The following is a 14879-nucleotide window of genomic DNA, read 5'->3' on the forward strand; positions in this document are numbered from 1 at the left end:
TTATTGACGAGGTGTTGAGAACGCTGAGAATAATTCATGCTTCTGATACTGAGTCCGTGGAGTTGGCTTCCTATAGACTCCGGGATGTAGCTGTTCTATGGTATAACAACTGGATTTCTTCAAGAGGGAAAAATACACCTTCCCCGAAATGGTAAGAGTTTGTGGATGCTTTTATTCGTCATTATTTGCCACCTGAGGTTCGTCGGGCTCGCGCTGATAAATTCTTGAATCTCAAGCAAGGAAGTATGAGTGCCCGAAAATATAGTCTCCGGTTTAATTCATTGGCTAGATATGCTCCGACCATGGTAGCATACATAGGAGACCGGGTACATCGGTTCGTGAGTGGCTTAGGGCCACACTTGTTTAAAGATTGTTTGACAGCTTCATTTCTGGAAGGAATGGACATCTCGCGTATTCAAGCCCATGCCCAGAACCTAGAAGAGCAACAACAACCGCACAGGGGTGAGAGACATGTTGATAGGGGATATGGTAAGAGGGTCAGATCTACCGGTACGAGCGGTGAATATAGAGGGGGCCAGAGACCACAACATTCCGGACATTCAGGCCAGCCTGTAGCTAGGGAACCTCCTCGGTTCGCGGGTAGAAGATTTGATCGCCCTATTTATTCTGGACATGGCTAGAGCTCGAGATGTTTAGGCCCCCAGTTCGGAGGTGATTCCAGTCAGAGGAGACCATCAGTGCCACGATGTAACCAGTGCGGTAAGCTACATTCGGGTCAGTGCCGCCAAGGTTCAGATGCCTGCGGCCAGATTAGGCATATGATGCGTGATTGCCCCTCGGTGAGTGGCATAGGTGGGGCCCAGCCCACAAGTTCAGTAGCAGGCTCTTCGTCGTCCGTGCGCCCCGTAGGGCAGACTCCCCAGGTTTCAGCGGGCCGTGGCAGGGGCAGAGGAGGAGCCTCTAGTTCGAGCGGTCCCCAAAACTGTATTTATACATTGGCCGGACGACAGGATCTTGAGACCTTCCCTGATGTTGTTACAGGTATATTGACAGTATCTTCTTATGATGTTTATGCATTGATTGATTCGGGTTCTACCTTGTCATATATTACTCCTTATATCGCCGACCGTATTGGAATAAAACCCGAGCCAATCAAACCTTTTGAAGTGTCTACTCCGGTGGGTGATCCAGTAATAGCTAGGCAAGTGTATAAAAAGTGTGCGATTGCAGTGTGTGGTCGACACATCGTGGCTGATTTAATTGAACTAGAGATGCTAGATTTTGATGTTATTATGGGTATGGATTGGTTGGCTTCCTGTTATGCCAATGTAGATTGTAGAGCCAAAGTGGTTCGATTCCAATTTCTGGGAGAACCAGTTCTAGAGTGGAAAGGTAATACCGCATCTCCAAGGGGCAGCTTTATTTCCTATCTCAAAGCAAGGAAGATGATCGCCAAAGGCTGTATTTATCATTTAGTTCGGGTTCATGACATTGAAGCAAAACCGCCGGTTCTTCAATCCGTCCCGGTAGTAAATGAGTTTCTAGATGTGTTTCAGGATGAGCTTCCAGGTCTTCCACTGGAGCGGGAGATTGAATTTACTATCGATGTATTGCCAGATACTGAGCCAATATCAATCCCTCCTTACAGAATGGCTTCTGCAGAATTGAAAGAACTAAAAGCACAACTAAAGGATTTGCTCGAGAAGGGATTTATTAGGTCCAGTTCATCGCCATAGGGAGCACCTGTCTTATTTGTAAGAAAGAAAGATGGGTCCTTGCGGATGTGTATCGATTATAGGCAGCTGAGCAGGGTAACAATAAAGAATAAATATCCACTTTCGAGGATCGATGATTTATTTGATCAATTGCAAGGAGCCAAGTGGTTTTCAAAGATAGATCTGAGGTCAGGATACCACCAAGTGAGGGTCAAAAAATAATATATTCCGAAGACGGCTTTCAGAACTAGATATGGTCATTATGAATTTCGGGTGATGTCGTTTGGCTTGACTAACGCTCCGGCAGTGTTTATAAACTTGATGAATGAGGTGTTCAGGCCTTTTCTAGATTTATTCATAATTGTGTTCATCGATGACATCCTGGTATATTCCAAGTCAGAGGCAGAGCATGTAGGTCATTTGCGTACGGTCCTTGGAATTCTCCGAGCTCGAAAATTATATGCTAAATTTTCAAAATGTGAGTTCTGGTTGAACTCTGTCACTTTTCTGGGCCATATCATCTCAGCTGATGGTATTCGGGTCGATACTCAAAAGATTGAGGCTGTGAAGACTTGGCCAAGGCTTACGACGCCTACAGATGTCCATAGCTTTCTGGGATTAGCAGGTTACTACAGAAGATTTGTGGAAGGGTTTTCCTCTATTTCAGCACCGTTGACGAAGCTGACGCAGAAAGCCGCCAAATTTCAGTGGACCGATGCTTGCGAGCGCAACTTTCAGGAGCTGAAAGACAGGTTGACTTCAGCCCCAGTCCTGACACTTCCAGAAGGATCAGAAGGCTATGCTGTGTGTTGTGATGCCTCCGGTGTCGGGTTAGGCTGTGTACTGATGCAGCACGGTAAGGTTATTACCTATGCTTCTAGGCAGTTGCGGAAACATGAGAAGAATTATCCGACCCATGACCTTGAATTAGCTGCGGTTATTCATGCTTTGAAGATATGGAGGCATTATTTATACGGCGTCCATGTGGATATCTATACAGATCACAAAAGTCTCCAATATATTTTCAAGCAGAAGGAATTGAATCTGCGACAGAGGCGATGGTCAGGGCTATTGAAGGACTACGATGTAAATATTCTATTTCATCCTGGAAAAGCAAATGTGGTAACTGATGCTCTTAGCCGTAAATCCATGGGCAGTCGATGTGATATCCCGCTGGAAAGAAAGGAATTATCCCGTGAGCTCCACCAGCTAGCTAGCCTAGGAGTTCGCCTAACGGATTCGGGCAATGCAGGAGTTACTGTTCATAACCCAACTGTTTCGTCTCTAGACACGAAAGTAAAAAGACGCTAGTATGAAGATCCCAAGTTGAGCTATTATAGAGACACACTTCCCCAAAATGAGAAGTCACCATTTGAGATTTCTGCAGATGGGATTCTCAGATATCAAAATAAGTTATCTGTTCCGGATATTGCGGGATTGCGCCGTCAGATCCTGGAAGAAGCTTATTACTCTCGTTATTCTGTTCACCCAAGAGCGACAAAGATGTACCATGATCTCAAACTAATGTATTGGTGGGAAGGAATGAAGAGAGATATAGCGGAGTTTGTGGCTCAATGTCCAAATTGTCAACAAGTGAAAATTGAGCACCAAAAACCGATAGGGCTCTTGCAAGCAATGAAAATTCCAACCTGGAAATGGGACGTGATCAATATGGATTTTGTTGTAGGCTTACCTCGTTCTCGGCGCAAGTATGACTCCATCTGGGTGATTGTTGACCGACTCACGAAATCAGCACATTTTCTACCCGTCAGATCTACATATTCAGCAGAGGACTATGCCAGATTGTATCTCAAGGAGATAGTGCGATTTCATGGCATCCCTGTGTCCATCATTACTGATAGAGGAGCACAGTTCACAGCCAAATTCTGGAGGTCCTTTCGAGAAGGATTGGGCACTCAAGTGAAATTTAGCACCGCATTTCACCCGCAGACTGATGGGCAAGCTGAGCGCACCATTCAACCTTAGAGGTAAAGTAACTAGGAATAATGTTGGGTTAGGTCAGTCTAAAGACATGATGTGAACCAAGCTCATATATGAATGTGCGTTGATCGTTCTCTCTAACAATTTAAGGTTTCAAGTGAGATGATCATATTTTAATACAGTTTCAAAGCAGACTGAGGTCCTGAGTTTGAGTTTTACGATGACATCCGCGCACCATCATGCTGGAGAAGCTCTTTAAAGAAAATCAAACCCTCACAAGAAAAGTGTGTTGAAATATAATTAAATAAATAAAAAAAATGTGATATCTAGAAGGTGCTCAAACTTCAACGAGAACCTACTCTTTAGTTTGGGAGTCGATATTCTCCAAGTTCAACAGTAACTAGATACTTAGGTGATATAGTCTTCACACTAAAGGAATAATTCCCCAAAAGAAAAACTGTCGAAGGAAGAAAATTTTGACATTTTGCTCACATGGTTTTATCGTTATCCCAAATCAAATCAAAATATTCTATGCTTAGCAAGATTGTGCCCATGTAATATAGAGAAGAACAGAACCTTAAGAGATATAATATCTGCTTATTGTCATTGGTATCTTTTTAAGTTGAAGCGGAGCTAAAATTTAAATTTTATGAGTTCGGAATTCTAGTCTTTTATAGTTACATGATTGTAAATTAATTTGTACATTCTAGTCTTTTATAGTTACATGATTGTAAATTAATTTGTACATGTTCAATAAATAATTTAATATAAATATAAAATTTAAACCAAAATCACTAAATTCGGCCGAACACGTAACGGAAGCGCTAGCTCACTACCTACTTTCGAGCCTTTTTTCCACAAGAGAAGAATGGAATCAAAAGGCAAAGGCAATGGAAAAAGGAGAGTCAACTGTTTGTTTTGGTGAATGGTGAGGGGTACTCCAAACATATATGCGAATATGATTAATTTTTTTTTTGATTTTTTTTTTTGACTTAAGATATATATACACTGATAGTATAAATAAGTACTACTTATTATTATTAATATAATATTTTATATTTAATTTATGTGATGTATTTTGATCAGACACAGAGTTTAAGAAAGAAAGAAAATGTGTGAAATTTATGATCTAAAACAAGTCATAGATATTTGTGTAACTCTAAATTATTTCATCAACGGTAAATTGAGAATTTAAAGTTAATTCATTTCTAAATATAAGAAGGTATCATTCTTTTTTAAACATACTAAAAAATGCATCACATAAATTGTGAGAGAGTAAAATGTTATGGCAGGTTTCTTACCATTTATGCCGGTTTACCAAATAATGCTTAATTATAGATCTACCCGCAAATACTTTATTAATAAATTGATGACATAATAGCATTTTTGGTCCCTCGATTATTGGTAATTTTTATTTTGATCCTTGTGATATTCGACGGAACACTTCTAAAAGATTAGTTGAAGTGCGTATTTTTAGTATTTTTATGTAAGAAGTATGTTATATTTGAAATGTTTCTAGAACTGTATTATCGTAAAACATAGAGTAACAGTACAAACTACAAATTTAACATAATATTTAGGTAATTAAGTAATAAAATAATTGATAATTATGATACATTTGTGAATATAAAGAGCTCAGAATTGCATATTACAACTAATTAAAGATTAAACATGTTTCATCGAATATTATAGGAACCAAAAATTAGAATTTATCAATAATTAAAGGAATAAAAAATAATTATTAATCCTAATTTAATTCTATATATGTTTTTACACCATTCGTACACAAAACTTGAAGTTGATGCTAAGCGACCACTACTTGAGAGACAGATTGACGACCTTATCCATCTATCTATTATTGCCCCTTCCTCTCATTTGACTTTGTAAGATTATTTCCATAAGTGCAACGACTATTTCTTGTATTTTGAATCCGTACATTTTTTAAAATTTCAAAAGATAACTCTAGACATCCCCTAATTGGCCTAATGGATACCTGAAAAGCAATTCTGACCTTTTCTTAGGTGATATTTGTATTTCGACTTATAAGCTACAATAAATAATGTAACAAATTAAAAAGAATACCGTCACATAAATTGAAATGGGAGTACAACACTAGTCGCCTGCTATGACTATGTCTCCCTAGGGATGACATCGTGAAAAATATGACCCTCACAAACCTCTCAAGTTTGGGCCGGTTATCACCCATTAATAACTTAGTCAAATTTTATACGTTCAATTCAATCAATCTAAAAGTTGAGATGATTTGGACTAAATATGTAGCTTAAAGTGACCAATGATAAACCTTGTTAATTTTTTTTTAATTTGATAAGTATGTTATATATAGTCATAACAAAGAAAAAAATATTGAGTAATTAAATAAATTATAAGAAAACAAACAAAAATATTAAACCTTGATAAGAGTTACGTTGGGCAGCTTATTAATACTTTTGGCTTTCGAGAGTCTCTTTATAGTATACTTGGCCAAAGTATGATCACCTGCTAGCCCAGAAGTAAGACAATGATGAAACTATTGCTGCTCACCCGACACAATCGTACAAGGTCACAGTTCACCGAATATGATCATTTGGGTGAACAAGAATTGGGGATCCTATGCGGATGAAATTCTTGCTAATAGTTGAGATTTTCAGTCGACTCCCTTACCCTTTGTGGGGCCAAATGTTTAACCCATTTAATTCAATATTTTTTAGTCCAAGTAATTTTTGGACGAATTATTAATTCGCTTATTTATTGACTCAATTAATTTTAGTCCGTCCAAATTCAGTTAAACTCCCTCCCTACTTCAATGTAAAGTGCTCTTTGTAGACTACATAAATGTGACATTGATAGAAGGGTTAAAGACAGGCAACATGTCCACTTGCCAGCATCTGTTCTCCATGCGTGAGCATTATTGGCAGGAAAGAAGAGATAAAATGGGCCACAATCCGCATAAACCATCTTGATGGTTGACCCTTGCTGATAACAATGATAGAGACGGACTCGAATTTGAAGCTTACAGATTTTAAATCTAATTTTTTAAGGTATTAAATTTTAAATTAATAATTTATATATTAGAGAAATAAAGGACATGTATGATGGAGCTAAGACCAGGGTAAAGATAGTAGGAGGAGACTCGAAGCACTTCCCTGTTCTGATGGGGTTGCATCAGGGATCAGCTCTTAGCCCATTTTTATTTGCCTTGATGATGGATGGATTGACGTGACAAATACAAGGTGAGGTGCCTTGGTGTATGTTGTTCGCGGATGACATAGTCTTGATTGACGAGACTCGCAGCGGAGTTAACGCTAAGTTGGAGGGTTGGAGACAAACATTGGAGTCTAAAGGATTTAAGTTGAGTAGGACCAAGACAGAGTACTTGGAGTGCAGGTTCAGTGGCATACCACATGAGGCTGATGAGGAAGTGAGACTTGGTACCCAGGCCATCCAAACGAAAGGAAGTTTCAAGTATCTTGGGTCTATTATTGAGGGAGATGGGGATATCGATGATGATGTTTCACATCGTATTGGTGCAGGGGGGATGAAATGGAGGCTCGCTTCCGGAGTGCTGTGTGACAAGAAAGTGCCACCAAAACTTAAAGGCAAGTTCTACAAAGTGGTGGTTAGACCGACTTTGTTTTACGAGGCGGAGTATTGACCAGTCAAGAACTCTCACATTCAGAAGATGAAAGTCGTGGAAATGCAAATGTTGCGGTGGATGTATGGGCACAATTAGGAATGAAGATATCCGGTATAAGGTGGGAGTGACATCGGTGGAGGACAAGATGCGGAAAGCGAGGCTGAGTGCCATACTACCATTCCATCCATGAGTTACAACTTTTTGTGAACCTTTAATCTACGAAATGACGCTTCTGTCAGGTAAATAAAAAACTTTTCAATAAAACTCTTTTGTCAAATCAGGGACTTCTCCCTTATCGTTAGTTCAAGAAAACCTTTAGTCACAATACAATCCTTAAAAATAAAGCTTGAAAACACATCGACCTATATGGTCGCTTTATACCACTGTTGACTCCTCGACGCACTATCCACAGGACACTGTTTGCAAAGTCTCTAACATATACAAAATACCATAACATAAGTACTTTGACTCGGCAACACTCCGAACTGAGATGAAGCTCACCAATCCAGCTGATAGCCTGGGAAAATCCTATAGCCAAATGTCTTCTACTCATCTGTATACACCTGTGTGGCATGAAACGCAGCGCCCCCAGGCAAAGGGACGTCAGTACGAACAATGTACCGAGTATGTAAGGCAGAACTGAAACATATATATCGACTCGGATGATAAAAGAGTATCAGACTCGACCTGTACCTGTAACCAACTCTGATAAACATGTACGTGCATATGAACTTTTGATGCAACATGAGTATGTGTATATATATATATATATATATATATATATATATATATATATATATATATATATATAATGCATGCCTTCACCCTGCTCGCAGCCCCTTCGGGCATAATAGCCCCTTCGAGCATCATAATCATCGTATACCAGCTGATCAGGTGGTTTGCGTATATAAAGCCTTAGCCCTTTTCCCTTCCCCATGAAATGATGTCGTGCATGTATGTAAATATGCAAATGCATGAAATTTTTTGAAAACCATCAAAAGACTCCCTTCGGAGCAACTTTAGTTTCAAAACGGGAACTTCTTCCCTTTTTCTTAAAAATGGGAACTTCTTCCCCTTTTTCTCAAAAATGGGAACTTCTTCCCCTTTTCATTTGTCTCCTTCGAGACTCAAAAATTAAATGTAAAATGCATAGGTAAGAGAAAGACCTTATGAATGTCCCCTTCGGGAATTAGACAACTTTATGAAATCCCCTTCGGGCATAATAGCCCCTTCGGGCATCATAATCATCGTATTCCAGCTGATCAGGTGGTTTGCGTATATAAATCCTTAGCCCTTTTCCCTTCCCCATGAAATGATGTCGTGCATGTATGTAAATATGCAAATGCATGAAAATCTTTGAAAACCATCAAAAGACTCCCTTCGGAGCAACTTTAGTTTCAAAACGGGAACTTCTTCCCTTTTTCTTAAAAATGGGAACTTCTTCCCCTTTTTCGCAAAAATGGGAACTTCTTCCCCTTTTCATTTGTCTCCTTCGAGACTCAAAAATTAAATGTAAAATGCATAGGTAAGAGAAAGACCTTATGAATGTCCCCTTCGGGAATTAGACAACTTTATGAAATCGTACAACTTATGGGTGCCCCTTCGGGACATAAGAAGTCAAGGAACTCAGGATACCCTACATCTAGGAATGGATTCATTATGGATATCATTACGCTTCGCACTTGTCATAGATCATGCCAAAAGAAGGAAATGATAGCCTTAACATACCTGGAAGCTCGCTTCTCGACTTTCCAACCTACCTTCTTTCTTGAAATCTACATATAAAACCATTCATTCTATTGTTAGGCTCGTTGTTATATACTTATCCTAAGCCTCCAAATAAATCTTTCTAGAATCTGCCGAAATTTCGGCAGCATCTCCTCTATTTATATGCCTAGCCCAAAATCTCAATTCAGCAGCCAACAACAACAACAATACCAACATCAACAACAATATTATCAACACCAATATGTACCATAAAACAGCCCACACACTATTTTCCAACTTCCATAACTAATCAACTTACTACACAATTATGTAATGACTTTATCTCTGTAAATAAGTCTTAAATAATACCAAAAGAGAAATATTCATACCTTCTTTCTTGTTAAGACCACAATATCCTCAATATCCACGCTAAAATCCACCGCAAAACAACACTAGAATCACAACCATGGGTTACCCGGACCTAAACTACTACTCCGCTACTTGAAAATTGCCCACTTTTTGTTTTCCTCACTCTCTCTCCTCAATTTCTGGAATTTTCTAGCAAAATCTGATGGAAAAAAGGGGGTTATTACCCTTTATATAGGGGTCAAATTCGGGTCGGGTTTACTGTAGCAATTTACTGTAGAAGTACTGTAGGAAGTCGGTACTGTAGCAATACTGTAGCACGCGTTTCTGCTCTGTCAGCTGAACTTGTAACGTCCATAATTCTCTACTCCGAAATCCAATCGATGAGCGGTTTGTTGCGTTGGAAACTAGACTCGACGAACTTCATTTTGGGATTTTGTTTCACCTTAAAACACTTCATATTCTAAGAGATATTCGTCCCCCAAGTTAGACCAAAATTGCTCCTCATATTTTCTCCAAAGTCCGACAAACTTAATTTCCTTGATTCACTTGCCCGCCAATCCTTTCGGTACTTCTCATACATGATCTTAAACCCTTACAACCATAAAATAGGCACATATCACTTCAGTGTTCACAATTAAGCTGTTAACACCTACAGAACTCAATGTCCGAACTGCGAGGTGTAACAGATGGTTTGGGCATGTGAAGAGGATAGACACAGATTGCCCAGTGCGGAGGTTGGCTATGGACGGTTTCAGGAAAGGTAGAGGTAGGCCAAAGAAGTATTGGGGAGAGGTGGTTAGACAGGACATGGCGCAGTTTCCGCTTACCGAGGACATGATCTTAGATAGGAGGTTGTGAAAGACTCAGATTAGGATAGAAGGCTAGGAGGTAGTCTCACTTATTCTTTCGTTCTAGTAGTTGTAGTTTTGCTTATTCGTTTATTGCCATTTGATTTCTGCTTATATTTGTTGGGTCTTGTACTTCGATTGTCGTATTTATCTATAGTAGCTACTGCTCCTTTCTTTCCAAACTGTTTTATCATGACTTTCTCACTTTTGTTATTTCTCATTTTCATATTGTTTTGATATGCGTGTCCTTATCTGACCTGTTTGTCTTGTTCTCTCTTGAGCCGAGGGTCTTTCGGAAACAACCTCCCTACCTTTCAAAGTGGGGGTAAGGTCTGCGTACACTCTACCCTCCCCAGATCCCACATTGTGGGATTCTAATGGGTATGTTATTGTTGTTGTATATCTATTCAATAAATATTTAAGAAAAATACTACGACTGGATTTGGTCAGATTTCTAATCGGAATATAATTTGTATATATTCAATGTATCTTTTTTGCTTTTTGCCACTATAAATAGTAGTGACAATCTTTGTTTCTTCTCACAAAACACTTCACTTGCAGTCCTCTCAGTCTATAATATATACTCGGCTTCTCTTCCTCCTACATCCCTAACCAAAACAAATTGTGTTCTTTGTCTGCCATAAGACAAAAGAAATTTTTCTCCATTTAAAGGACTTTATTTTACTATATGGAAAAGGCAAAGAAAGTTGTTGGTTCCTCTTCTTCTTCGTCGTTCACCAACGAACTATTTGGTCCCAAAGAGCCCTCAAACTCGACTCTCTTTGGTTCCGTTTTCGGTCCACCTTCCACGGTACTATATACATACTGCCTCTTTATTATTTTCCCCTTGCAATAATTTTCTCTCATATGATAACTCATCTGCATGCATCTCGTCTTTGTGTTTGACAATCGTCTGGGATATGTCATTATCAGTAACTGAGTTTCTGCATGAAATGGGTAAATTCAACGTGTCCAAATTCTTCAAAAAAAGAAAAAAGTTCAAATTTAGTTAAGTTTTGACCATGGTATCAAAAGGCTCTCAGGTTGAATCAAGCTGCGATCAAGGGTAGAAATGAAACTTTTTTCTAACGCAAGAAAAGTTTAACAGATCTAGAGTCAATTAAGTTACTTAGAGACTTAATTTCTGATAGTACATGAGCAAATTTGACCGTTTCGCCTCCTTTTTATTCTCTTCTCTTCTTTCTTTTAGTAATTTCGTGAGGTTTTTCAGTTTTCTCCCCTTTTTAGAACACCAAAATTAATTATCTTTTCTTGCATGTTTGTATCAATTATTTTTTGGTTAACTTATCTTTTAAAGAAGGTGACCTAGCTTAACAATCTGTATTATTGACCAATTAATACCCTCTTAGCTTATTAATTAAGAGAGTAGTTATTATCAAAAGCTCAAGTTTATCCACTAGAATAACTAAAATTTCCAGGGAAAAAGTTATGAAAGAATAATTAATAGTGCAAGCTTGCTTCTAGGTCCCATTTTTCACATGTATATATATCCATTTGGTCTGGCCCGGACTTTTTTCCTTAAGTACTTACTTTAGATTCTCTTTTCATTTTCTTTTTGGTGTTTAATTTGTTAGCATCTCAACCCTTAAAAAGGGAGTTAACCTGTAATAGCATGTTAGTTATCTTTTTTATCATGTTATGCTTTATTAAAAGTTTTACATATAGTACTGCTAGTGCATAAAATTTAACTCAATAATTTTTAACGATCGGTATTTATTCCTTTTTGCTTGTGACTTTAGGGACTTAGAAAGGATCCCATGCACTCAGGGGATGGAGGTTCATCAAGAATCCAAGATCAAGGGAACCATTATGGCAATACAAAATATGGAACTTCAGGTTTTTGAAAATACATTTATATTTTCCCTCACTTATAAATTTAACAATAATATATATTTTGCTTATTAAATTTGTCAATATTCTTTCTCAGAATTCTTTTATTTCATGTTCTTATGCTGAATTCAAATTAATTTGTTTGACCAATTTACAGATAATGGATCTAAAAGAAGCAGGGAAGACAACAATACTAAGGACAAGACTTTAATGTATCAAAATGAAAAAGTAGAAGCTCCATGTAATTTAAGCTCATCCATCTACTATGGTGGCCAAGATGTTTGTCCTCCTACTACCCAGACCTCTGGCTCCCTGAATAATATTGTAAGTATAGGCACTTGTTTTTTTTTTCCTCTAGCGTCTCGTATTGATATATAATATAATTAAATAATTAAAAGTGTGTTTGCTTTAATAGTTTAAATTTTTAAATGAGATGAATATGATTATAATCAAAGTACAGGAGAGAGTTTGGGTTCAAATCTCACCTCCACAAAAAAAAATAAAAAATCAACAAATCTTCACGTCTTTGATCCATGAAACAAAAAGAGGTCTACACTATAGTGAGGCGTGTACTAATAAAATTAAATAAATAAAAGTGTAGCATTTTAAAAACCAAGATAATAGCAGCGCTGATCTACACGTAAGTGATGGGTTCGGCAGATCCGATAGTTTTAGTTCAAATCGATATTCCTCTAAAAATTTACTTATATGCATAAATAATCAATTCAGAACACGGTAAGCAAAACAAATTATGGTCAATTCTTTATAAACTTTAGCTCCTGAATACAATAAATTATATTTTTTGAGTAGATAATAGTAATTGTTTTCTTTTTTCCATTTTATAAATTTTGTATATTTTCTGGTTACTTGATCAGGTCAAGAAAGATGGAAGAGGCGATGGTTCAAACTCTGCTTCAAGAGGAAATTGGTGGGAGGGTACGTATGATGATAATATTTTATTGTATTTATAATAAAGTATATTCCTTTGATTTAAACGTGCTATCTCTTTGTTTCTGCAGGATCACTTTACTACTAATAAGGCCTTGCCTTTGCCTATACAAATTTCTTCTCTGTAATATTTAGGTACGGGACATATAATTTCCTAAGTTTGTTTTATTTTTATTTATTTCTTCCCTTTAAATCCTAATTGATTTCTTTTTTTTTTTTGATGTTCGAAATCAGGAGTTAAAGAGAAATCATTCTTCACCAGCTAGGAGTGGAAGATGTTACATTTCAGTCCCTTTTCTTTGTGTTTTTTCAGCTTGTACATTAGTATATGAGTTCCTCTTTGTAGTTGCTGAACTTCTCGTGTAATGTATTTATCTAATCCAAATCCAACTAATTATCCTAACACTTATCAGCTTGTTGCAATCTCTAATTCTCTCTGGAATATTATAGTGGCCAATCTATAACCAATTATTCTAAGAGAATACTGAGAGACCCCATCAACAATATTAATGAAAGAATATCTTGTTCCATCAATATTCCGACCGGAAAACTGAATCTCACGCTAAAGTTGTACATGTGTTTGGGGTGACAGAAGTTAGAATTTGCATAAAAGTTGTATTTTCGGACAAATGCCTTCTACGGAAGATATGTCTCAAGAAAATTATGTTTTTGGTGTTTTGTATAGTTGGTCACTGAAAAAAAAAATTGAAACAAAAATATAGTAAAAGATTACTAAGAACAATAACAATAATAACGATAGTAATGATAATAATAAATAATAACAATAATAGCAATTCGGATGGTGTGGTTTGATCAAATTTGTGAGTATTACGGATTGATAAGAATGTCTAATTAAGTGTTGGTATTTTTTTTTTAAAAAAATTTACCCCTGCCCTAGGAGCTCCCCTTTTGCTTTCTTGGTGACTCAAGCTCACAACCTTTAGATTGAAGATGGAGGGTGCTTACCATCTGAGCAACCCCTCTTGTAAATTAAGTGTTGGTTGAATCTATAACAAGTAATATTTTTCATTCATCAGAGAGAAGTCATTTTCTCTGGAAAAATTTCTAATCAAGAAATATCTGAAGATGACTTTCTTATGCAAAAAAAAAAAAACGTAATCTTTGCTTTTCTCTTCGAGCCTTCTTTGTAAAGAAAAATTCTCATTCCGCTTAGGCGCAAAGCCGCAAACCCTCCGGTAGGCATATATACCGGACACATTTGGTTTGATTGGACAAAATAATATGGTAAGAAATATAGGAAATTTATACAAATATACGAAAATAAATGGGAAAACATCACTAATTGCCCGCCCAACCCAAAATAATTACCCACCCATGCCCTCTAGCAAACTATTTTCGCTTCTGCCCAGCTCAATCTAAACTAATTACCCGATGTGCCCCTCTCGCCTAAACCCCTTCCTCCATGATATTTTCGCAGTATATTTTATATATCATGATGGTGTCATGGAGGACTAAGAGGAAGGACTGAAGCAGTCCTCCATGATACCGTCTCAGTATATTTATATACCACGAGGGCACCATGGTCCGGAGGAGTGTCTCATTGAAGGACTTAAATAGTTCTCCATGATACCATCACAGTATATGTATATAAGACGATGGTATAATAGATGCTTTTTTTCCGAGAAAAGTGTGTCATTTTTAGTAAATGAACTTGATCATTCATAATACCGTCACAGTATATTTATATACCATGATGATATCATGCAGGACTAAAAGAAGGACTGAAACATCTTTCATGATATCATCTCAGTATATTTATATACCATGATGGTTCATGGAGGTCTAAGAGAAGGACTGAAGCATTATGATACCATCTTAATATATTTATATACCATGTTGGTATCATAATTGGGAGGCATCTCGGGTAAATACTTTTGATTTTTT

At 37.3% G+C, this 14879-nt stretch overlaps 1 protein-coding gene across 1 annotated transcript; it reads left to right on the top strand.

Moving 5' to 3' along the window:
- The first annotated feature begins 10703 nt into the window (after positions 1 to 10703).
- Positions 10704 to 13383, top strand: LOC132640356 (uncharacterized). Its single transcript, XM_060356929.1, has 6 exons — positions 10704 to 10986; positions 11936 to 12032; positions 12184 to 12350; positions 12902 to 12962; positions 13046 to 13109; positions 13209 to 13383. Exons 1-5 carry the CDS (start codon positions 10864 to 10866, stop codon positions 13060 to 13062), a joined length of 465 nt encoding a protein of 154 aa, XP_060212912.1. The 5' UTR covers positions 10704 to 10863; the 3' UTR covers positions 13063 to 13109; positions 13209 to 13383.
- Positions 13384 to 14879: the final 1496 nt, after the last annotated feature.

This window comes from Lycium barbarum, chromosome 5 (assembly GCF_019175385.1).
Source record: "Lycium barbarum isolate Lr01 chromosome 5, ASM1917538v2, whole genome shotgun sequence".
Lineage (NCBI taxonomy): Eukaryota > Viridiplantae > Streptophyta > Magnoliopsida > Solanales > Solanaceae > Lycium > Lycium barbarum.